Raw genomic sequence first — 25,135 nt, 5'->3', positions numbered from 1 at the left:
TTGAAGGGACCAAACCCTTCCACTGCTGCAGGGGAAACCTGAGCAATGGGTTTGACACGGACACTTATGTGTGCACAAACCACGGGACTGGATCAAACTGCATGGCACTCAGGGGATAGGCTTGCATTTTGTTAATGAGTTCCTTTTTTAAGGGGCAGACCAGTTCTCTCAATAGCTCAGTAACTCCTGGCTATCTCTGTTGCTCTTGTGTAAGTCAGATGTCTGTGTCCTTCCCAGCCTCCATTGTTTGTCAGGGGCACAAATCCTTAAAGCTCCTTAAGCATTTGTTGTAGCCCAGTTGCCAAAGTGAACCTCATGTCCCCTGAATATTTTCTTCATGTGCCTTCTCACAGCAGTGATGACTAGAATTTTATATACAAAGAGCACTCCTTCCCCAGAAACCAAACCCCAAGGCCATCTTAATTAAAGTTGTAAGCTGTCTGTTCTCCTGCCTCATGGAAATCTCCAGTGGTACTTCTGGAGCACAGACATATTTCAGGTATTTTTAATTTATATCTCCCGTGTTTGATCCTGATCCACAGCAGGCACGGGTCCATTGGGGCTGTATTGCATGCTCTGTTGCACCTGTCTTCAGCTTGCCATATTTAACCATGATTTTTCTGAGCTGCTCTTGTCTGCTGTACCTTCTCTCCTGGTGAAACATCACTGCAAGTCCTGTTTGTTTTATCCAGTGTGGCAGCTGGGAGACTGCACATAGAATGGCCCTGTCCCACTCCCAGCTACTGCCAGAACTTAGCAGGAGGTGCTGAGGGATATTTGTGCAAGGAGAGGGGGAAAGGTGCTGGTTGGGAAGGGAAGTTCAGGTGGAATGAAGGGACAGATGGAAGAACATCCCAGAGTAAGCCCAGCAGTATTTGAAAACTTTAGGGCACGTTCTCAGAGGGGGAACCAGCACCAGAAACAGAGTGCAGAGGGGCTGGGGTTGTGCACTGGGCTGTGAATAATTGCCATAAACCAGTTCTGCTTCTAAGCATTTGACTGAGCTGCAGAAAGGGCAGGGGTGAACAGGATCCTTTGGGATGCCCTCGAGGAGGTGCCTGTGGCTGTCCTTGACACGCTGGCAGCTGGGTGAAGCAGACCTTCCAGGAGGCTGACAAGAACGGGGACGGGCTGCTGAGCATCGAGGAGATCCAGCAGCTGCTGCACAAGCTGAACGTCAGCCTGCCCCGCAGGAAGGTCCGCCAGATGTTCCAGGTGTGTGCTGGGCACTCAGGGCAGGGACTGAGACCCGGAGCCTCGCAGCCTTGTCAAAGTCTCACCCTCTGTAGCCAAAGAGGAACATTGTTTAAATGCGAGATGTTACCAGTGTTACTCTTTGTGCTGGTTTCGCTCTGTGAGCTGAGCTGTTCAGTGAATTCAATTGTGAACTGAATTGTTCAATGCTGCCGTTGATGGACAATGAAGTTACTCTGTTGCTACTGAAATATTTTTTTCATTTCCTTCATGGAAAATTATTGAATAGAAACTGGCTTTATGCAAGTAATTAGGTTTTCTTTAACAGCTTCCTCAATATTTAGCCACTCGGATTTGATTGATTTAGAACCAATTTTTTACTCCTGTTGTCTGAAAACAGTTCAAATTTTCTACCAGTCCTTGTGTTTACTGTAGGAAAGGAAAGATAAGCCAAGGACATAATGGAGAGCAAAAAAAGTCATCTTCACTTTTCTAAACCAGTACCAGCTCAAAGCTGGTTTGCTGTAAAACATGGGAAAGCTGAAGAATCTTCTATGGTCAAAAGTGCTTTGTTTGTCTGGCATAAAATCCCCACTGGAGATCATCTTTGGAGTCTGGAGTTACTCCCAAAGACCTGGAAACTGGTGGGGTGGTGCTGCAGAGACTAATTTGGCTTGTACTTGTTCCCACAGGTTATAAATATCATTTAAGGTATGTAATAGATATAACATGATTTAAAATCCCATGCAACACCATTTAGCTGAGAATTCTTCTCCTCTCAGCTGCCTTGCTGTGATAGTAGCTTGCAGTTGTTTTTTGCATGGAGACCCACACAGTGCCTGCCAGCATTCTCCAGAATATATTCTTTGTTTTGAAAATCCAAAGCAATCCTCTTAGGCAGATGTTCACAGGAAAAAGCTTGTATTAGTGTGTGCTAAGTACTGCTTTCTTCTCTTCCTACCTCTGAGGAGAAACAGCAAATCAAGACTGGAGATGCTGGTGGATGTTTTGGTGAGGAGTCTCAGTGCTGCTGCAGAGCTGTCCCTTCTGCAGAGTGCTGCAGATTAAAAAATGTGCATTGAAGACTCTGATGCTGTCCTGAATGTTTTAAGATATCAGACTGTTGTTGAGGAAGCCTTGGGTAATACTGTTATGCCTCTTGCTGTGTTTTGATCCAGGATAACTGCAGGGCATACAGGAGGGCAAGAGATCAGAATAAAACCAGGGTGAGACTCTTTCTGGGGGAGATAAATTTGAAATTAAAGAAGGAAATTCGAGTTTCATAGAGAATCTCTGGCTTTAGTTTTGTAACTGTTTTCACCAAAACCCCCAGAAATGATGATATCATTTTGCAGTTATTTTAGCTGTTAGAATTTGTGTCTGAACACTGTTGCAGACTAGAATTTACTGTTTCTGTTGGTACACGAGTCCTGCTCTGTTTTATTCCCTGCTTTCTCCTGTGCTGAGCCTGTTTAGCTGAGTGCTGTTACCCCTCAGGAGGCAGACACAGATGAGAACCAAGGAACCCTGAACTTTGAAGAATTCTCAGTGTTTTACAAGATGATGTCCTTGCGTCGGGATCTCTACCTGCTGCTCCTGAGCTACAGTGACAAGAAGGATCATCTCACAGTTGAGGAGCTGGCCCAGTTTCTGAGGGTGGAGCAGAAGGTATGGCAATATCTGCAGCATGGCCATGTACTTGCATTCAAGTGTAGGAAAGGATTTTACAGAAAATATCAGCTTGGGATGGAGGGCAAAGACAGATGTGACAGATACTGCTTTTTGAAATGCTTCTAGAAAGAGTTTGAGCTGCTTGGGATGATTTTTGAAGTGATTTTTGAGGGATAGTGGTGTGAGAAGGTGCTCAGGGACCTGGAGCAGGGAGAGGAACGTGGCAGAGGTGGGGGAGCTGCCTTTGGGTGTGCACAGGGACATTATGGAGCTGCTGATCAGCAGGAACCTGGAGCTGACTGTCAGCTCTGGCATTCTGCATCCTCCTTGTGCTCTGTGTGCCCTCCTGAGAGCACTGTGTGGGCAGAGCTGGCTGGGGAGCTGCTCCATCATAAACCAGGAAAAGAGTGGAACAGGAGCTCCTGGAGGTGAGCATGGGCAGCTTGGAGGCACCTTGCCCTCCTGTGCCCCTTCCCAGTGTTGGGAGGTCAGGGAGATCCCTCTGAATGTTCCCAGTGCCCCATCCTTGGGCAGGGCAGCACTGCCCCAAAAGCTGATCCTGCTCCCAGCCAGGAGGCAGATTCCCAGTGCCCTCACCCAAACAGCATTTTGCTTTTGCTGTTGTCTGGATGCTTGGAAATCTGTGGACAGTCTGTTCTGCTCCATCTGCTACTCATTTGGCAAGATGTGAAATATTCTGCAGCCTGAGGACAGAACAAAAGAGGGTTGGGGTTTTTGTTAGCTTGTTAAACTGGCTTGTTTTCTGGGAGAACTCTCTGTTTAGGAGAACACCCCATATTATTTTTAGTGAAGTACTTTAAAGTACAACAAAAAAATTAGTGGCCAAAGTCATCACTTCTCAAGCTACAATTAAAAAACCAGAAATGAATGGACTTTTCCCGAGCAGATGCAGCTTTGGACTAGATCAGATATTTCCATTCCTAGAGCACATGAGAACCCCACACTGGGCCAGCAAGGAGCCATGGGGGATAATGGAAAAGTTAATCTGAGCCAGCCTGTACCAGAACAGGGCATGCTCTGAGCAGTGTTTGCAATCAAACACCAATCTGAGCAGGGATAATCAGTTGTTTTTCTCTACTGAATTGTTCTTTTTTCTATTACCCTGTGTAATTCCTGCATCTAGGCTGGTGGTTTAGCTGGGACAGTACAAACAGTGAGCAGGATGATGGCACAAGTGAGGTGCCAGAGGTCTGAGTGTCACTTCTGTCTTCCTGTGGTGCTGCTAGTGGAGAAATGAATTGTAGAGAAGTAAAAGGATAACAAGGACTGGGTGGATTTCAAGGCAGTGAGGAAAGATGAGATGAGTGATGGGAGCTACTTCTTTCCTTTAGTTGTGCAGGAAATATGTGTCTGCTTGTAAGTGCCCCACAAATCAGTTAGAACCTCAGCTATGGGCTAGCTGAAGCTCTTGACAAAATTCCTATTTGTTTCAGAAAAGCTGCTGTTTTTCATTTCAGAATTTAATTATTTCTCTCCTAGCCTGTGTATTATAGTGAACTCCCTTGGAAGTAATGAAATCATAGGAGTGGAAAAGGCATGAAAATGAAATCCAAGCCTGCCAAATCTTTTTGCATGTCTAAGAAGATTATATTAAAGAATATAATGTCATAGTTCTCATTTCAGCAGTATTGCCCAGTACAACTATTAAAGCTGCTAAACAGCTAATTTTAATTTTGAGACTAAAATGACATAGGTTTTAATTGATGGCTACCTCTCTCTCCTATTTGTCTCCTCCAAGTTAGGTAGATTTTCACACGCTGGTGACATTTAAATTAAATGTACCTCCACTGTTGTTTTTGTGCAGATGAATAATGTGACACCAGAATATTGCCTGGACATCATACAGAAGTTTGAAGTGTCAGAAGAAAACAAGAAGCAAAATGTTCTTGGTATAGAAGGTAAAAGTTTTGATTTCAGATAGAGTTTTGTCTTGCTGTGATGGTGTTTTGGTGAGGCTTTTGCCCTGGATCAGCAGTGGGGAGCGTGGGTGTGTTTGTGAGCCAGGGGGGAGATGTAGATGTGAGTAGGTGTGCTGAGCCATCCCATGCATGCCTGGGGCTGTGGGCATTTATTGCCCACTCTGTGTTTGCAAGATAAACACAAACTGTCCTGTCCCAGGCAGTTTATCTGGAGCCTGCTCCCCGTGGGGTAGTGAAAGTCAAGTGTTGGTTGTGCCTTGGCTCTGGAGATCTGGGATCCTGCACAATCCTTTCATTTATACCTCTGTGAAATAAAGTGTGGGTAGCTGCATTGTCCTTGGGTTTTAATACCTGATTCCCCTTGTTTGTGAAAGCAGTTGTAAATTGTATGTTTGTTCAGAATCCAACCTGGTATCAAATCAGCCCCAGAGCAGGGATGGAATAGATTAAATGCCATGGTGTGTTCCTCTGCCCAGAAGGAGCTTCCTTGGAGCAGTATAATGTTGATTTTGGGGAGGAGGGAAATAGGAATCCTCCTCCACGTGGTATTTAAATCCTCCTGAAGGGCATGGCCTCCCTTCAACAAGCTTCTGCTGTGACCCAGGGCTCTGCACTCAAACCAAAACAAGGGAAGTAAAACAAACAAGCTGTGACACTTCAACAGCATTTCTGCTCCCCTTAACCTGCTGCTGCAGCTGCTTTTATCTCTGAGCTGCTTTCAGGGCTGCACTGTCCTTTGCAAATATTTAACATGTTTCATCCTTAAAGGAGATATTTTAAAAACTTTCTCTGTTCAGTGCTGCTCTCATTTAGAGGGTTATAAATCAAGTGCCATCTTCTTGAATAAACTTAGAGACAAAAGCAAACTGAGGATGGCTGGGTCAGTGACTTGGCTGTGATCCCCAGCTCTGCTTTGGGTGGCTGCTGCCTGCTCTGCCCCATCCCTGCTCAGGGCTCTGCATTCCATTTTAAAATTTTAAACCTGCCTTGCTTTTACTCCTAATCCTGTCTCACAGCAACAGCAACAAAACAATTCAAATTAACAAATCTAAACTGTTACACTAATTAGTGTTTCTGCTCAGTTTCAAACTAAAACAAAAATATCATTTAATAAAAAATATAAACAATTAATAAAAGTAGTGAGATAGGATCCATTAAAAGGAGTAAAAACAAGGCTTGTATAAATTTAAAATAGATTTAAAATAAATTTCAAATTAAATAATAGCAAAAAGTTTATATTATAATCATAGTAAAATATCTAGAAATAATTAATGAAATTAGTGTAAAATTTTGCTTTTCTGTTCTAATATAGTAAAATAAGAATTGTAATAAAATTTAATAAATTCGTATAATAATATATAAACATACAATTTATTTAATAATAGTAATTATTATATTATTATACTTTTTATTATGATTATTATTATTTTAGGGCAAAAAGTAAATTGTACTAGTTTTACATTCATTAGCATTAAAAAAAAAAAAGAAAGAAAAAAAAAAAAAAAGGAAAAACCAATAAAACCATCCACAGGAGTTTTCTCCTTAAGGAGTTCCAGCAAGGAGCTCTGTTCAAAAAAGACATTTGGTTCTGAGCTGGAGTCCATGGCCACTGTCAGTGCTTAGGTTTGGGAGGTGCTCAGGGCCTCTCCTGGCTGTGCATGTCCCCAACATGTCCCCGATGTGTCCCCAGGCTTCACCAGCTTCATGCGCAGCCCTGCCTGCGAGGTGTCCAACCCCCTGCACCGCCACGTGCACCAGGACATGCAGCAGCCGCTGTGCCACTATTTCATCGCCTCGTCCCACAACACGTACCTGAGCGGGGACCAGCTGCTCTCGCAGTCCCGCGCAGACATGTACGCACGCGTGCTGCAGGCCGGCTGCCGCTGCGTGGAGGGTGCGTCAGGGATGGGGGGATGTCAGGGGCTGGGGGGATGTGAGGGGCTGGGGGGGACTGCACTGGTCTGGGGGGGCTGGGGGGGGGCCTAGGGGGGACTGCACTGGGCTGTGAGGGGCCATGAGGGGGGCTGTGCGGGGCCATGAGGGGCTGGGGGGGGCCTAGGGGGAGCTGCACTGGGCTGTGAGGGGTTGTTGGGAGGGGCCGTGAGGGGCTGTGGGTGGCTGCACAGAGCTGCACTGGAGCTGCACTGGGCTGTGAGGGGCTGTGAGGAGTTGTTGGGGGTTGTGAGGGGCCATGAGGGGCTCTGGGTGGCTGCATGGAGCTGCACTGGGCTGTGAGGGGCCATGAGGGGCTGCATGGGGCTGTGAGGGGCTGGGGGGGCTGTGAGGGGCTGGGGGGCCTGTGAGGAGCTGTGAGGTGCTGCACTGGGCTGTGAGGGTCTGGGGGGCCTGTGAGGGGCTGTGAGGTGCTGCACTGGGCTGTGAGGGGCTGTGAGGTGCTGCACTGGGCTGTGAGGGTCTGGGGGGCCTGTGAGGGGCTGTGAGGGGCTGCACGGGGCTGGGGGGGCTGTGAGGGGCCATGAGGGGCTGTGAGGGGCCATGAGGGGCTGGGGGGGCTGTGAGGGGCTGGGGGGCCTGTGAGGGGCTGTGAGGGGCTGCACGGGGCTGTGAGGGGCTGCACTGGGGCTGCACTGGAGCTGCACGGGGCTGCAGCAGTGTAAGCTGCCTGGGGAGGCTCCAAGGAGGCTCAGTGCTCCAGTGCAGCAGCTGCAGCCCTCCCAGAGAGAGGGTCCCACACGGGGCTGCCCTCTAAGGCAGCTCTCACCACTGCATGAACCTCAGCAAGCTGACCACAAAACCAAACCTCAGGGCAGCTGACCAGAATAAGGAGAGATGTGCCAACCTAAGGAGCATCTTTGCAGGAGGGTTGAGATCAGCAAATCACCTCCCATTCAAGGGACATCCCTGCAGGGCAGGCCCCTCACACACTGGAGCTGCACAAGGGCAGGAACACTCTCCCAGCAGCCATGCTGGGCTGGCTCAGGCACTGCAGCACTTTGTGACCACCCCAAAGTGGATTTTTGTGTTGGGAATGATCCCCTCGAGGCATCAGAGAATCACAGAAAGGCTGGGGTTGGAATGGGTTCTAAATATCATCCAATTAATACAAGGGAAGGAAAGAGTGGTAGGATGCAGAATTGTCATCTGACCTAGGAAAAGTCTGTCCTGTTAGTGTGAGCTCAGCTGGCAGGTGGGAGCAGATGCAGTGAGAGGTGCCAGAGGGGAGTGAGCCCTGTTGGCCCCTGCAGGGCTGAGCAGTGAGCTCTGCTGGCAGCAGGAGCACAGGGATGATGAGACTGGGGGCATCTCAATGTGGGGCTTCTCTGCTCTTCACAGTGGACTGCTGGGATGGCCCAGATGGGGAGCCAGTGGTGCACCATGGCTACACCCTGACCTCCAAAATCCTCTTCCGGGATGTGGCAGAAACCATCAATAAATATGCCTTCATCAAAAACGAGTGAGTGTGGAGCCAGCTTTGAAAAACTCCTGTTTTCTGTGGTTAACCCCACACTGCAAAACCATCAAGCCCAGGAAGTGCAGAGATTCCTTCAAACTCATCAGGGTTGATTCTGTTCCCCTGTTTATTGCCCTTGTTGTGTTCATTGTTCAGCAGCACCAGCTTTTGCCATCAGCTGAGGGACAGAGTTCTGCCTAAGTTGAACCTTCTGTGTTCTTAAACTCAGTAAGGCTTTGGGCAGTCTGACACTGCTGATTGTCTTCAACAGAACTTCCCACTCACATCCACAGGGAAATTCTCCTGAAAAATCAATACTGTGATGTTCTCTTACTGCTGAAAATACTTTATTTCAGCAGAAAAATTGAAAAGCTGTCATGTGTAGAGTGAGGAAATACTGAGGTGTGGGATAGTGTTCTGAATCTGTTTCATTTGCCATGGTGCTTCATAACAGTTTATTATGAAAACTGTGGACTTTACCATATATATATTTGCAAAGAACAGTCTCAAATGATGAGTGGGTGTAGAGATTTTTGAGTAGTTTAAGGAAAATAAAAGGAAAATGCTTCCTTTTCTTTATTTAAAAAGAAAAAGCACCCAAGAATAGATGTGTAGGAAAAAAACCAACCAAGCCCAAAAGTTTGGTGTTATTGATGAGAAATTTCAAGGTAATACTTTCAAAACTAAAGAAGCTGGTTTTCAAGAGTTTAGAAAACAGTGGGGCAAATTTGTGGAAGAACTCAGCTGTTCCTTTGATGGGTGGGGTGGTAAGAGTGCAGCTGTGACAGTGTCTGGGCTTTGTTTCCAGGTTTCCAGTGATCCTGTCCATTGAAAACCACTGCAGCATTCAACAGCAAAAGAAGATTGCCCAGTACCTGAAGGAGATATTTGGTGACAAACTGGACTTGTCATCTGTGAACATTGAAGATCCCAGACAGCTTCCCAGCCCTCAGGATCTAAAAGGGAAAATCCTAGTGAAGGTAACTTGCTGCTGGGCATGTTCAGAATGCAACAAAAGTCAGCCTGTGATATTTATTGTAGATTTTCTTTGAAGGACCAGTTCATATCCCTTCAGCATCTAAACATTTTCTGACAGCCCTTCCTTGCACCAAGTACTTTGGAGTGATAGAAAAGTGAGGATTCCCTGCCTTTCCCCTCACCCAGCTCACAGGATGGAACTCTGTTCATGGTTCATCTGTGTTTATGGGAGAAGAGCAGCTCAGGAGCAGCTGGAGGAGGCCCTGGGGTTGGTGCTCTGTGCAGGATTAATTGTGTGAGCCTCTCACTCCAAACAGATTTGCTGTGAAAGGAATTCCAAAGGCCAGCATGGATAGAACAGGCAGGAAGCACAAGGCAGGCCTTTGGGAGGATGATTAATGGAGTTCTGCCCTGTTGGATTGTCTAATTTACCTGGACACGGGGGGGGCAATTATTTCTGTGTGGAGTCTCAGGATACTCTGGCTTTCCCTCTGTCCTTGGTATCAGGCTGGCTGCAGGGGTTCCCAGTTTGTCTGATGTTAGTTTGAACATGCTGCAGTGCACAGTGCAGAGCTGACCCTCAATTAGGAGCCCTTGGAGTGCTCAGCTGTGATTTTGCATTTCACTGCATCAGTTTTCTGGGGTGGCTGCTGGTTAATGAGCTGTGCAAACAGAACCTGGGGCTGGTGTTTGAGGGATCCACAGGAAATCATGTGGAACCTCTCTCCTGGGAGAATCCCATGGCCCTGCACTACAGGCAGCAGGGGCTGGCTGCTCTGGGTTCTTACCTGGGTTCTGAGCTGGCTTTTCAGCACATCTGAGGTTGTAATTTCAGTGTGATCCTCCAGCTCTCACTGCTGCAGCCCTGTGGGTGCAGACTGCTGTGGAGCTGAGCTGTTTGCAGAATGAGAAATTCTATCTTGAGCATCACAGGATCCCTGCACAAAGCCCTGTCTCCCATCTCCTGCTCAGTTTAGGCAGCTCTATTGGAAAAGATAAAATCAGATTTAAGAATCAGTCCCTTGTTGAGAAGCAAGCCAGACTCTCATCTTCTTGCTATTGTTTTGTGCTCTTTTTTTTTTATTTATTTTATTTTATTTTATTTTTTTTTGAAAGGCAGTATTGATTCACTAGCCAAACCATTTCAGATAATGGCATAATTTTCATCCTGTAGTGTATCTAAAGAGTCATTCTAATAACACTCAGGGATTTAAGTCAGTGTAAAGGTACCAGCATGGAGTGAATTTGACCCAGCCATGAGCAGCAGCATTATTATTTTCAAAATATAGCTAAAAACCAATCCTCTGCATTTCTGCAGAAATGTGAGTGTCATTCCTGTCTGCCACTGATGAAGCAGGTAGGCTGAGAACATTTCTGTGCACAGAAGCCATATCACAGAGGTTTAGGAGGGGATTCATTTAGGAGCAGATGGTAAAGCAAGAGGAGCAGACTGGGTACACTAACACTGACCACATTTATTGAGGCTGTTTTTTCCTCATTTTAGGGCAAGAAGTTGCCCTACAGCCTTGGAGAAGATGCTGAGGAAGGAGAAGTTTCAGAAGAGGACAGTGCTGATGAAATTGAGGATGACTGCAAGTTAAAGCCCTGCTTTGTATGTGCACACAGTCAGTTCCCAGAGTGTGACAGCTCTGCATTTCTTACATGCACACTCCATGTCCTACTTACAGTTGTTAGCAGAGTTTTCCATTCCTAAGTTTTTAATTCCTGTGTCAGGTTCATGCTGTTCTATAGGGTTCATTTTTATTTTAAGTGCCTTATGTAAGAGATTGGTTTGAGTGTATAGTCTGGATGACTGTTAACAGGAATTGCTTCCTTTTTTAACTGTTTGGAGCAGGAATCTAATGCTTAGGGTGTCTGTAAGTGCATTAGCTGGGGATTCATGCTCTTCTGAAAGAGAAGGTGGGGCTTGTGACAGCTGTGAGGCAGAGAGAGCCCATGGGCAGCTCCTGGGGGATCTGTGGGGGGACTGTGAGCTGAGCTGGGAGGACTGGGGGGAAAAGGAGAAGGGAAATGGCAGTGAAAGCCACGGGCAGAAAGGCAGGATTATGCAAGGAGCCTTTTTCTGCAGAGGGAAGGAAATGGGAGCACTGTGTGAGGGGGGATGGACATGAGCACTACTTGAACTGGGTGTCCTGGGTCTTTCAGAGCAATGGTGCAACACAGCACCAGGTGGAATCTTTCATTCGAACAAAACTGGAATCTCTGCTGAAAGAATCCCAAATCAGGGACAAAGAGGATCCTGACAGCTTCACTGTGAGAGCCCTGCTGAAGGCAACCCACCAGAGCTTCAGTGTGAACCTCAGGCAGGTATGTGGGCTCTCCCTTCCCTGCCCAGTGCACTGTGTCTCACTCTGAATCACATGAGAGAGCCAAGAACTGAGGAGCTGGATGCAAATTCCAGGGACATTAAAAACAGAGTGAATTTTGTGGTGCCAGTGTCACAGAGCTCTTTTCTGGGAGTTACTGTGTAATTGATGGACCAGAAAGGGATCAGTTGGGGTGTTTTCCTGTTTTTTTTACTGGTAATTTATTTTCCTTCATTGCTGATCTGCCTTTGATTTTTCCCAAATAATTACTATTAAAAGGAGTAAAAATCTGCTAAAAATTCTTTCTACATGTTGCAGAGACTTCCAGCCTGAGCTCTGAGCAAATCTCTGAACACAGCTTATTGATTTTGCTGGGCCCCCAGTGCCCTCATCATCATGAAAGCCCAAAGTGACTCCAGCTCAGCACTGAGCAGGGAATAGCTGGAGTTCACTGAAATACTCACCCAGCTGAAATGCTGGGGGAATATTCTTCAGTTTTGTTTTGCTCTTCAGAAGATGAAGGGCTGTGTGTTCCTGACAGAAGGAGCGAGATGCTGCCAGCAGTTATCCAGCTGATGTCTGGGGGCATGGCTGGGAATGAGGAACTCAGCCTGCAGGCTGCCTATGAAAAGTGCACATTTATTTGCTGGGAGATTCTTTTTCCTCTCCCCTTTTCCTTTGTGGCTGCTTTCAAGAACACTCAGATGTCTTGGTTTGTTGTTTCTTGCCTGGTTTTGCTAGACTGCTTTTTCTGCATGGTTTGTTGTTGTCTTGAGTGCTAATGTTAATATTTTTCTTTACAGTTAGAGGATTCTAAACTATCAAGTGTACAAAGAAATTAGAAAAGTCCTGTAATGAGATTTTGGATTTCAATTTGTTCACAGATCAGACTTTAACTCACATTGTCTCAGTTGCAATAATTTTACTTTCCTAATAAAGAATCAGGGTGGCATACAAGGACTTCTATGAGGTTGAAATGCTGCCTTTTGGAGACTCTAGCAGACTCTTTAAAGACATTTCTGAAGGGATTCAGTTACACTTTTTATTGCACTTTTTCTGCACAGAACCTGGACACAAAAGAAGGTGGAAAAAAGTCTCACGGTCGATCATTAATGGGCAACTTTGGCAAACACAAGGTGAGTGAAATAAATGAGAGCTGAGGTTGCTGTTGTAGGACTGGCAATGTTTTACTGCTCCAGACAAGTGTGGTGGGCATGGGGACAGTGAGGAGGGAGCCTGTGTGATTGCACTTGGTGTCTTAATTCTGTTTAGAAGACTGAGAACCTTTGAGATGAACAAAACCTTCTCATGTGGCTAAAATATCATTTTTACTCATCCTGAGGAATTGCTGATTTTCTGATCAAACTTGCAGCAGCAGAAGAGCAGCATAAATAAATGTCTGGGCATATCTTGTTTGCCACAGAGCTGACAGTGCCTGGTTCATTCAGGGCCCAGTTTTGTCTCACTCTGTGCAGGGCTGTGCTGGGACTGTCCCTGCTCCCAGGGGCTGAATCTGGGCTCCTGCTCTGTGCAGATCTGCTCTTCCTCATCTCCTCCTGCTTTTCATGTCCTGGTTGTGTTTGTGCAGCTGCTGGGTTGGATTCTCTGCTCTGCTGCTCCTCAGTGGTGTCTCCACTGGCCCAGGCAGGAGCTGAGAGCTCTCATTTCACAGCTGGGCATGGAGCAGCCCCCACAAGGGACAGTGCCCACGTTTCCTCCCATCCCCATCCTGACAAAAGTGCTCCTGTCATCTGCCTCCCCTGTTGCCACACTCCAGGGGCTCTGAGCCTTGGATTTCCAGCCTCCAAGAGCTGCTGCAGCTGCCAGCTCCCTTCCTGCTGAGCCCTGGGAGCTGCAGGGGTGGCTGGGCACAGAGGCAGCTCCACAGCCCTGTCCCTGTGCCACCAGCAGCCCCCTGCCCCAGCCTGCCTCACTCTGCCCTCTCCATGGGGAGGGCTGCACTCAGCTTTGGGACTGATAATCTGAGCAGTTTTGTATGATTAAGAGGCATTTTAAAGAACTTAATCAGCCACCAGCCCATCTGCCCTGAAACCAGCTAGGAGCCATCAAAAACTCCCTAAGCAGATTCATATTTACACTTCAGCTCCAAGCTTACCTCATTGGAAGTGTTCATGTTTCCTTCAGCACCTCCAGCTCAGTGCAGGTTCCCCCCTCATCCCTGAGAGTGGCTCTGCCCTTGGCACCCTGTGCTTGCTGCTGGCCACACAAGCCTGGGAATGTCACAGGCAAACGTCAGCCACTGCAATCTGCTGCTTATGCTGAGGGCTGGAAAGTCTGTCAATAATTTAATTACTTCAGCTAGTTATCCTAATGGATGTAGCAGGTTGGAAAGCCCATTCATTTAATCTCTGCTGAAAAAAATAAGGGTATATATAGATTTTAAAAATTTTTTTTACATAGTGATTATATTGTAGACTGAGGCAACACAGACATCCTGTAACTGCCCCCTGGTGCCTTTCCAGCTGCAGGGTTGCCTGGGAAGTCTGGTTACTATTGATATTTTTGCAGATTCAGAAACCAACCCAACAATATTGACACATGACATTTTCAGCCAGCTCTTGTACCAAATGAATAAACTCTTTAAAAACTACCAGGGGAGGTACAAAGACACTAAAACTGGCAGCTCCTGAAAGTTAACTGCATGGAGCATGCTCAGTGCAGAGTGAACCATGCAAATGATTTCCAATATACCTCATGTCAGCACCAAACACAGAAATTATGTCCAGTACAGTGCATGACAGGAGGAAAGAAATCTCTGCTCAGTGAGCCATGTGCAAAAGGATAAGGAGCTCTCAGTTACATTAATTACCTCTTGATGGGAAGGGAATTAAATAACTCTCACCTGAAGCTGTGTTTAGCATTACAAAAGATGTAGCATTGTAATTGGAAACTGTTAAATCACAGGTGCCTATGAAAAAAGGAGATTTTGAGGTTTTAATCTTTTTTTTGTCATAGCTGTTTTCTTTGTAGTGTAATGATTTAGAATCACTTGAGTATTTGTATGTGGCTCAAAATGGAGCAGGAAGATGATGTTTGAACATTTTGCCCAGACTCTCTTCACACATTCACTTATGAATATGTTTAATTTTCTAAACTGGGGGGAAGCACAAGTGGGCAGAAGCAGTGCACTGTATATTTATACCCTGCTGTGTGATGCTGCTTGTTAGATCTGACACAATCCTCTGGGATTTCAGCAGGAGCAGTGCCCTGCAGCCAGGGGAGCAGTGTTGGCCTCTGGTGCTGGGCAGGTGCAGAGCACAGAGTGGCCTGTGCTGGACATACCCATGGCAGAAATAATACCCTGAGGGCTGGCTGGGCTGGCAGCACACAGAAATAACACTGAGGGCTGGCCAGCACACAGAAATAATGCCCTGAGACAGCCAGGCTGACAGCACACAGCTGCTCACAGCCACAGCTGGAATCCCTGCCATGGGGTGCAGTGTGCTCTGTGCTCTTTCCTTCCCCACAGCAGGGAATCTCTGCTGGGCCAGCCCCAGGGGTCCCTTCTGTCCCTGCAGACCCAGCTGCCCCTGCTGCCCAGCACGGGGGGTCTGGAGCCCCCTGACTGACCCTGCTCTCCCCACAGAGAGCTGCAAAGGCAGCCAAAGCCCCCAGCGCCTCGGACGACGAGGAGAGCCAGCAGCACCCTCCTGCCAAGGAGCTGGGGCAGCCCCACAGGTGAGCTGCAGCCCCTCAGGTAAAGGCAGGGCTGCTCAGTGCCACCAGTGCCACTGTGCTGGGTGTCCCTGTCACGTCTGTCACACCTGACACCTGTGGCTTTGCTGTGAGCTCCTGTTTTGGCTGTGTCACCTGTCACAGGCTGCAAGCAGCAATTACCCTGCAACTGCAGAGAAGTGTGACAGCTCCACTGCTCATGGGATGCCAGGCTCTATTTCACCTGCTGCAAACAGTGCTCAGAGCACTCTGTGCAGGGTAAAGGTGCATCACAGCCAGGCAACTTTATTGCATCTGAGAATGGAAAAAAAAGCAATCAAAGAAGTGCCACTGAGAATGTGTCTGCTGTCAGTGAAATGCACCGTGGTTTTGTCTAGAATAGCCATGGTACAGCTATTTCATTATGTTTTAAATGAAAATTGTGTTTGTGTGGATGGGCTGTGGATGTAGGGAGGAGCAGTCATCACAGAACCTTCTCCAAGGAGGTTTGCCACCCAAGGTTCCCTGCTCACAATTCTTCATTTCCTTGTTATTGAAAAGAACAGCAAGTGGGATTGGAAAGAACAGCAGGGGGGGTTGGAAAGAGCAGCAAGGGGGGTTGGAATGCACCTTCAGCCCTGCAAGTGGCCCTGGTTTGCTGTGCCTGCAGGCTCGCCCGCCGCAGGAAGACGGTGAAGCTGTGCCGGGCCCTGTCTGACCTGGTGGTGTACACCAACTCTGTGGCTGCCCAGGACCTCGTGGATGATGGTATGGGGCTGGCATGGGGCTGGCATGTCCCTTGTCACTGGTGAGAGAATGGGGCTGAGTGTGCTGTGAGTGTGGCAAAGGGCTGGCATGTCCCTTGTCACTCATGAGAGAATGGGGCTGAGTGTGCTGTGAGTGTGGCACAGGGCTGGCATGTCCCTTGTCACTGGTGAGAGAATGGGGCTGAGTGTGCTGTGAGTGTGGCACAGGGCTGGCATGTCCCTTGTCACTGGTGAGAGAATGGGGCTGAGTGTGCTGTGAGTGTGGCACAGGGCTGGCATGTCCCTTGTCACTGGTGAGAGAATGGGGCTGAGTGTGCTGTGAGTGTGGCACAGGGCTGGCATGTCCCTTGTCACTGGTGAGAGAATGGGGCTGAGTGTGCTGTGAGTGTGGCACGGGGCTGGCATGTCCCTTGTCACTGGTGAGAGAATGGGGCTGAGTGTGCTGTGAGTGTGGCACGGGGCTGGCATGTCCCTTGTCACTGGTGAGAGAATGGGGCTGAGTGTGCTGTGAGTGTGGCACAGGGCTGGCATGTCCCTTGTCACTGGTGAGAGAATGGGGCTGAGTGTGCTGTGAGTGTGGCACGGGGCAAAGCCTGGGACTGTTTGTCACCTGTCTGTTGGCTGTACCCTGGCACACAGGCTCCACAGGGAATGTGCTGTCCTTCAGTGAGAACAGAGCCCACCAGGCAGTGCAGCAGAAGGCTGAGCAGTTCATGCTTTACAACCAGAGGCAGCTGACCAGGGTCTATCCCTCAGCCTACCGGATCGACTCCAGCAACTTCAACCCTGTTCCCTACTGGAATGTGGGCTGCCAGCTAGGTAGGAGCTGCATGAAACACCTCCTTCCCTTCTGGTGTGGGTGTGCCAAGAAATGTTATCTTTATTAATGACACCTGGCTTCTCTCTTTCAGTGGCCCTGAACTACCAGTCTGAGGGACGTGTGATGCAGTTAAATGAAGCAAAATTCAGGGTAAATGGCAACTGTGGTTATGTGCTGAAACCTCAGCAGATGTGCAAAGGTAAGGTTCCAGGGTAGTTATCACTGTACCTGCCAGGCCTCTCACAGTGTCCTTCACAGTGAAGGCACAGGGAAGGAAAGTGCAAACAAATAAAGAATCTTTCATATTTCCATGCACTCACAGCTCCTAGACTTGCACCACTGTGGTGCAATCTCTTACTGATATATGTATATTTTGAGGTTTTTGCCTTATTTGCATGTGTATAAAAAATAAAAGGGTCCTAGGATGACCAGCTGCAGGAAAGTAGAACAAGCTTTACACTGGCCCAGAGGCAAGTATCCAGGGCTCAGTCCAGCTCTGCCTTGGAATCACATCAACAAGGGCTGCTCCACTCAGAAAAGGCTGTAAGAAAGAGGAGAAATTTAAAATTACTGAGCAGCTCCAAACTCAGTTTCTCATTTCTGACTGAATTAGTCTGTCTGTGTCTTGAGGGTGATGATTATTCTGTGTATCTTTTTCCTTACACTCTGATTCTTTCCATCTTTCAGGCACATTCAACCCCTACTCCTCTGATCCACTTCCTGCCAGTCCTAAGAAGCAGCTGATTCTGAAGATCATCAGTGGGCAGCAGCTGCCCAAGCCCCCAGACTCAATGCTGGGGGACAGAGGAGAGGTGAGATGCTCTTCCAGGGGAGCTCCTGCAGTGTGTGACTCAAACCTTCTCCTTATTCAGATACACCAGTACATTTCAGATATTGTCAAGCTTTTGGTCACTAAATACTACCCTTCCCCCAGCCTGTACTTGTGATGTGTAAGAACTGATTTGTTTTGTATTTTAAAGGGTGACTTTTATGAAAATTAGTCACAGCTGTCCATAGCTCTTGATGCAAACCATACATCAACATGGATTTCATGGAGCCAATTCCCATGATAGTGCTGCTTGAAAATTCATGTCAATCAAAGGGGTTTGAATTCTCATATGAATTTAAATCAACTCTCTCCATTATTTTTTTTAAATTCACCTTCATTTGTAGGCTTGCTCTTAAAATACTGTGTTTTAAAATACTGTGTTTTTGAAAAACAGATAATAGATCCCTTTGTTGAGGTGGAGATTATTGGGTTACCTGTTGACTGCTGTAAGGATCAGACCAGGGTGGTGGATGACAATGGTAAGATAATCTAAGTGATTTCTTCTTCTTAGAGTAAAATATTAAATAATTATAAATGAATCAGTGTCTGTTATTGCTTTCTAAATTGCAAAGTGTTTTATCTGATGAAATCAAATGATTGTATTTTAACAAATTATTTCTGCTTCCCAGACAGAATTTCTGGTGTGGAGACAAGTTCGAGGTGAAGGGCAGGAGTTCCCCACATTGTCTTTTAACAGAATTGTTCTTTACTGTCCTTTACCCAGCAATTCCAAATCTGTCTGTCTCTATATCTGTATCCATCTCAGTGCTTGCCTGGGTATCCCTGCCAGCTCCCATGCAGACCCATTTTGTTTTACAGCAGTCCTAGAGGCAGGTCTGTCACATGTAATGACTGGCATGATGGCACTGTCACTGCTGCTTGTGTCCTGTGCCTCTTGGCAACTGAGGCAAGCACTGGCTTTGTCTCCCCAAGGCTGTCCTGTTTGTGCTGCAGGGTTTAATCCTGTCTGGGAGGAGACCCTCACCTTCACCATCCACATGCCTGAGATGGCCCTGGTGCGTTTCCTGGTCTGGGACCACGACCCCATTGGCAGGGACTTTGTGGGGCAGAGAACTGTGGCCTTCAGCAGCCTCGTGCCTGGTGAGTGCCTGCTCTGCTGGGATGGGAGTCCACCTCACACCCAAGGAGGCATGAGGTGATAGATGTTAAAAATGTGTATGACTTCATGTGGGCCTTGGACAGCTCTTCTGTTCTCTTAGGGTGCTTTATGCACCATTCCTCACAGGAGTTTGCTTCTCTGTGCTTTAGGAAATTACTGCTGGTGTGTTTTTTATAACTCGGGTGCAATTTGTACTGGGGTCAGAAAACCTGTGAGGACACCAGAGAAGTTTGCTAAAGGCACCAGGTGGCTTCCTGTGCACACATCACTTTTACAGACAGTCATTGCTAGCTGGGCATAAAATGCAGACTGCTGGTTCTTGGTGGTGCTTTGTGGGGAAATATTTCTGTTTCTGTTTCCCCAGGCTATCGCCACGTCTATTTAGAAGGACTGACAGAAGCTTCCATCTTTGTTCATATAATCATTAATGAGACCTATGGAAAGGTAGGTACAGCTGGAAATTTACATCCTCTTTCTGAATTTAAATGTACCCCAGAACCTGCCAGGATTTGTGTTGGAATGCCCCGGAGGCTCAGGGTCTGGGGGAGGTTTCCTTGCAGGAGATCAGCAAGGAAACTCCACCATACCATGACTCACCTCTTGCTGTGCACACACTTGCAGATATTCTCATTGTTAGCACCTAACAATTATCTTGTCGAGGTACATTTCTTCAGTGTGCTAAACTGATCTTATTTTGGAAGTAGATCTTCAGAACTATGGCTGCACCAAAACATTGTATTTGACAATCTATTCTTAGCAGCTAATTGATTTTGCCTTTGTGCAAGTGTGCCAATTTTAGAATGTTTTTAAAGTGAAAGTGAAAACACAATGCTTTTCCTGTGTTTTCAGCTGCCTTCCTTAGCTGTGTCCATGTGGAGATAAGCAGCACCAAGAAATTAAGGCCATGTTCAGCATGATGCTAAAGTAAAATAGCACCTTTGCAGTGATTTCAGAAATGAAGATAAACACAAAAACCTTAGCTTTGTGAGGTTTGAGGTTGCAGAGGACACTCAGCCCTCACTCTTTGTGCCTTCTGAGAGGATGCAGACAATGTTCTCACAAACCCAAAGTTGTGCAGCACCCACAGAAAGCTCAGGGGAACAGAGAGAGAACAGCAGAGAGAAGGGCCCAGGGCTGAGATTTGCACTTGTCCAGATCCTCCCAGCTCCACTTGCTTTCTCCTCGCTGATCCCAGCAGATCACAGGATGGGATCAGTGTATGTGCACATCTGGGCACATCTGTGAAATCACATCCCTTGGGGATGGTTTGCAGGGACCTGTCTGGCTGATGCCCTTGTAAAAACAGATATGCTCAAGAAAACCAGCAGAGTGTAACTCCAAGGGGAGGCAAGAGGAGCAGGATTCAGTCCCTGTCCCTGGGTGTGCTCACCTGCTGCTGCTCTGAATGAATGGTGGGGCTGCACTGCTGTTTCTCACAGGCTGGGTTTGCATCCCTGAGAGAGGAGAACTGCTCACTTCCTGGGGGACGTGTGTTAAATCAAGAAATAGTTTTAAATGGTTTCCTGTGGAGTGGTTCTATTCACAGCTGATGTACTGATACCTTATTTGCTTGTGTGGCAGTCTTGAAAGCATTAGCCAAATGGATTTGCATTTCTTTTTGCCTTTCAGTGGAGCCCTTTAATCCTCAATCCCAGTTACACAATAATGCACTTTCTAGGAGCCACAAAGGTAGAGCTCATGAGCATGCACTTTGCACTTGCTGGGCAGACTTTCCAGTGGTTCCCAATCGCATGATCTGCAACTGCCAAACTGGAACCATTCTCCATGCAGGCTCTGAAACATCTGAATATTGCTTTGATGCAGCCCATGCATAGAAAACTCCACGTTAATGTGCAGCTGTCACTGCTGAGCATTTCCTAGAGCCCTGTCAGCTCCCATTAGGAGGCTGAGCAAAGTCTCTGGTAACTGTGGCAGGCTGCCATCCTAATGAGGAGAGAGGCAGGCATGCATGAATCCGTGGAGAGCTGTGCTGGGAGCTCCTTGCTCACGGTAGCTGTGCGTGGCGTGGTGTGAATTTTCGCTTTGCTGCCTTCTGAACTTTGTGTTGATGGCTCCTAAGCGCCCTGAGAGCTGCTCCCTGGCCCGGGGGCAGCGTGGGCTCAGGCCAGGCTGTGTGTTGCTGTCCCTGCAGAGCAAGCAGCTGATGGGGCTCCGAGGGCTGTTCTCCAAGGCGCCCAAGGCGGGCAGCGCCGAGCCCGGCGCGCAGCACGCGCGCAAACGCTCCATCGGCGAGCGCATCCTGCGGCGCACGGCCAGCGCCCCCGCCAAGGGCAGGAAGAAGAGCAAGATGGGCTTCCTGGAGGCTGCTGACATCAGGGACAGCGCCTCGGAGCCAGCCGGCCTGAGCGACAGGCAGGCCGTGCTGCGGCGCCCCAGGCGCACCCTGCAGGCGCGCCCTGCCTCCATGCCCGTGGACAGGTTCCTGATGGTAGGACTGCCCTGCCCCGCACAGGACACCGCCCAGGAGGCCAAGGAAGAGGAGAGCACATCTGGTAAGATGCTTCCAGAATCGCTTTTGGTGAATGGTCAGGGCTCCCCTTGCTTCTTCCGAGAGTACCTGATTTCTAACAAGCATTACAAGAGGTATCTGTTATGCCAAGTTTACTTCTATGGTCCCTGCTTCATTAAATCTCCAAGAGTGAGTCACAGAGCTCAGATTTGGCATAGAAAGACAAGAGGATTGGTGGAAAAAACATCCAATACGTGTTTTTTGGGGAATTCAAACCCTTGCCCCTGTGAATGCTGCTTGCTGGTAGAAGATCCGAATGAAATCCTTGTACTGTAACACTTGGCAGTAACCACATGTATAAAGCAGTCTGGAGTCCATCTACTCGATGCTTTGGACTCAGCTTGAGCATGCATCTTGTTTTCAAGTGTTGTGTGTTTTAACAGAGCTGTTTTGTTCTGTCTTTATTGCCACGCTTCTTTATAGTACAAATGTGACTAGGAACACAGCTGAAGGTAATGCCACGTGCAAGCTATGATGTGGTACCTCATTAACATTACTTACAACAAATATTACATCACCTGCTTGATGTAATAGACATCCCAAGGAAATTTCAATGAAGTGCCTGCAGTTGTATTTTTCCATTTATTCATGTCACTCAGATAATTTGTACTAAACCTGCCCAACCCCATGGTTAAGTTCTGTCACAACTGTACCTAGTTTTGCGTTCTCCATTTTTCTGTCAAAGACAAAATAGCTGTTGATAGACAGGGCAGAGTCTTGCGTGCCACTAATATGTTTCTCATTTAATTTAGCCAACAGTGATGACAATACAAATGAGAAGGAAACAAGCTTGAAAGAATTGGTTTTTCCACGTTCCGAGCAAAAGGCAAATGCTTCAAATTCAGCATCTCAGTTCAAGAAGGAGAATGACCAGAGGGATTCTACAGTTGACTCTTTAGTACCACATCCACAGGAGCAACCTGAACATTTGGTTTTTGCAAATGGTGTAGCTCAAGCAAACCACCTTGTGGACTACCAGGAGAATAATCTTTCTGATGGAACTATCCCCCTCATGCAAGACTCTGACTCTGAACTTCCCACAGAAAAATCACACCACAAAACCTGTGCAAACAGTAAAAAGGAAGATGACACAAAAGGATCTAAGGAAGGCAAAATCAGTGTCATGGGGACTTCTCTTTCTCAGAAAGTACAAGCAGAGAATCACAAATACGACACGAAGAAAAGCACTGCAGCACCTCTTTCCCCTTCTCCTGCCGTGTGCTCTGAGGGCCCTGACTGTCACTCCACAGGGGCCCTGCAGGACAGTGACATTTCTCACCTCATTGATGAAGTGTCTCTCTCGACTGAGGGTGAGCTGGACAGCGCTGTGTCCGCTCTCATCGGGCAGCTCGATGGCACAGATGACCAAACTGCCCTTGCCCCTGTCTCCAGCCCCCCTGGCAGCAGCAGCCACACCCCCAGGCTGGGGGCTGCACTCCCACAGCTGTTTGCTGCAGACCTGAGCAGCCCCTGCAGGCACAACTTCACTCCCACAAAATCCAACAAATGCCCTTTAATCTCCACTCCGGACACAGCCGTGCTCTCCAGCCTGGAGGATGCAGAGTGTTCCACGTGCACAATTATCCACGAGGCACCTGCAGCTTCTGAATGCAAGAACCACAGAGAACTGGTCTGCAAGAATAGATTAAATAGTCTGCAAAGTAATTTGCCTGGCTCTTCTTGTTCTTCATCCCTCTCTTTGCTAAATGCAAATCCCAAAAGGAATTGTGCTACAAAATCTGGACCAAGCTGGGAAGCTCCCGAGTCTGCCAGTTCTTTGGGTTCCAACAGCCTCATCTTTGAGGAGGCGCTGGGCCCAGGGGAGCACTGGGACAGCAGCAGCCTGCTGGAGGTGGATGGGGACTGCCAGGAGCTCCTGGTGACCACCTGTGAGTACAGACAGGAGGACTTGGGCCAGCTGGCTTCTCCTCAGAGCCTGAGGCAGCAGCAGGAGCCTGGGCACGCTGGGGACAGGACCTCGGGGAGCAGCTGCACTGCTGCGCCCTGCACTGCTGCCCAGCACTGCTCCCCGAGCTGCAGGGCTGCAGGGGGGCAGCTCCCTGTGCCCGTGTGTGACAGTGCCAGGGGTCTGTGGCAGCAGCAGCAGCTCCCTGTGCCCGTGTGTGACAGTGCCAGGGGTCTGTGGCAGCAGCAGCAGCTCCCTGTGCCCGTGTGTGACAGTGCCAGGGGTCTGTGGCAGCAGCACTCGGAGCAGCACAGGGCTGCAGTCTGTGCCCCCCTGCTCCCGTTCCCCCCACACCCGGCCATCCAGCACAGCAGCCCCTGCAAGTCCAAGAGCCTGGGAGACCTGACCTCGGAGGACATTTCCTGCAACTTCGAGAGTAAGTATCAGTACATCAGCAGGAGCTTCATGTCGTCGGGCCTGAGGGACAGGGCGGCGCAGGGCGCGAGGCCGCACTCGCCGGACGCGCTGACGGAGCAGCTGCGGCGGCTGCTGTCCCTGGAGCAGGAGGAGAGCGGCGAGCCGCAGGCGGAGCAGGGCTGCCCGCGGGCCCTGCTGAGGAAGCTGTCCTCCCGCAGCCAGAGCCGCGTGCGCAACATCGCCAGCCGCGCCCGGGAGCGGCAGGAGGCGGCGGGCGGGCCGGCGCCGGCGCTGCGCAGCAAGGCCGGGGCGCGCGGCCCCAACCGGCACTCCACCGGCTCCTGCATCGGCCGCTACCTGCAGGGCTGCGCCGGGGAGCGCCGCGGGGCGCCCGAGGGCTGCTCCGCCCTGCAGCTGGGCTGGGGGGAGCCGCCGCCCGCAGCCCCCGAGCAGCCCGAGATCTATTTCCTGCTGCGGCTCTGAGTCCCGGCCCGCCCGGCGCCGGCACCGAGCATTGCCCGGCGCAGCCCTGGCTCGGGCTGGGTTTGAGGGGCTGTGCCGCACCCCGCGGGCGTTTGCAGCCTTCTCTCTTATTGCTGCACTCCAGAGCTCACACTGCACCCACGGCAGCCCTGCTTGCCTTGTGTCTTGTGCTCCTGCTTGGAAAAACACTCTGGTGATCACTTCTGGCCTTCTGTGAGGGTTCTCCAAAGCACTCTGGTGTCTGGAATGCTGGACTGGGGCTCCTTCTGCCCAGCAGGCAGCGACCCTTCATTGGCATCACTTTGTTGTGGATTGTTACTATGAATTTTACATGTTTTCATGTATGAACTGTGAATCTACAGCAAATGCTTTGTAGAATTAGGGTTAGTCCAGATTTGTGAGTCCTGTGTAGATTTGTCTTCTGCCCTCTCTACAAAGTATGTCAACAGTTGTCTTCCTTTTTGGTTACTGTGATTTGGGACTGAGTGGAACGTGGGAGTAATTCTGCTTTGAGGAATGAAAACACTTCTTTTCTGCTTATTTCGTTATGTATTTTTGCTGTTGGTTGTGTGAATAGCTTTGGTACAGCAGATCCATTTTCTGTATATTTGTAATTTTATTGCTGTATTGTCGACAGTGGAATATTCAAACTGACATGGTAGAGTGACTGTTTTGGCTGTTCACCTTTTTCTATGAAGGCTGAAAGTGAATCGTGTGAAGGAATCTCAGACACCTAAAGTTTCCCTGTAGGGAACATCATAGCTTTATTTTGGTTGGAAGATACTCTTTGCCTTTGCTGTAAGTTTTTCTGATATGTCAAAGACGTACCTTTTACCTCTTTCTTTTGTAATGCAGAGTATTATTATTCTTGAAAACATCATTAAAATAGATTTTTAAGCACTTGGTTACATGTTCTCTGACAAAGGTATTTATCCAGATAGATTGGTGCTGAGTCCAGCAGCAGTTAGTGACTGCACACATCAGTCTCCACAGGAGATGCAAGGAGGGAAGAATCTTCATTTCACAGGGTGGCTCTTGGCTGGAGGTGACAGCTGAGCTCTGGGCT

General features: G+C 48.4%; 1 protein-coding gene across 3 annotated transcripts in view; it reads left to right on the top strand.

The window, feature by feature from the left end:
- The window catches only part of PLCH1 (phospholipase C eta 1), a 53,001-nt gene extending 28,930 nt beyond the window's left edge, over nt 1-24,071 (top strand). Inside the window, exons 5-24 of one of the 3 annotated variants that reach the window (XM_079315101.1) lie at nt 1,086-1,215; nt 2,692-2,862; nt 4,691-4,784; nt 6,496-6,699; nt 8,100-8,220; nt 9,026-9,197; nt 10,700-10,807; nt 11,362-11,523; nt 12,587-12,658; nt 15,130-15,221; nt 15,868-15,965; nt 16,604-16,783; nt 16,876-16,983; nt 17,472-17,596; nt 18,008-18,092; nt 18,568-18,714; nt 19,098-19,177; nt 20,363-20,422; nt 20,886-21,246; nt 22,016-24,071. In XM_079315101.1, the coding sequence (XP_079171227.1) occupies nt 1,086-1,215; nt 2,692-2,862; nt 4,691-4,784; nt 6,496-6,699; nt 8,100-8,220; nt 9,026-9,197; nt 10,700-10,807; nt 11,362-11,523; nt 12,587-12,658; nt 15,130-15,221; nt 15,868-15,965; nt 16,604-16,783; nt 16,876-16,983; nt 17,472-17,596; nt 18,008-18,092; nt 18,568-18,714; nt 19,098-19,177; nt 20,363-20,422; nt 20,886-21,246; nt 22,016-24,069 (4,624 nt within the window). In that variant the 3' untranslated portion in view covers nt 24,070-24,071. Of the gene's footprint in view, nt 1-1,085; nt 1,216-2,691; nt 2,863-4,690; nt 4,785-6,495; nt 6,700-8,099; nt 8,221-9,025; nt 9,198-10,699; nt 10,808-11,361; nt 11,524-12,586; nt 12,659-15,129; nt 15,222-15,864; nt 15,966-16,603; nt 16,784-16,875; nt 16,984-17,471; nt 17,597-18,007; nt 18,093-18,567; nt 18,715-19,097; nt 19,178-20,362; nt 20,423-20,885; nt 21,247-22,015 lie in introns of all 3 variants that reach the window. The other 2 variants (XM_079315100.1, XM_079315099.1) reach the window with 2 other exon arrangements.
- Nucleotides 24,072-25,135: the final 1,064 nt, after the last annotated feature.

The sequence above is a fragment of the Erithacus rubecula genome, assembly GCF_903797595.1.
Source record: "Erithacus rubecula genome assembly, chromosome: 11".
Taxonomy (NCBI): Eukaryota; Metazoa; Chordata; class Aves; order Passeriformes; family Muscicapidae; genus Erithacus; species Erithacus rubecula.
Note: the sequence above shows the minus strand (reverse complement) of the source record. Positions and strands in the feature narration are given on the sequence as shown.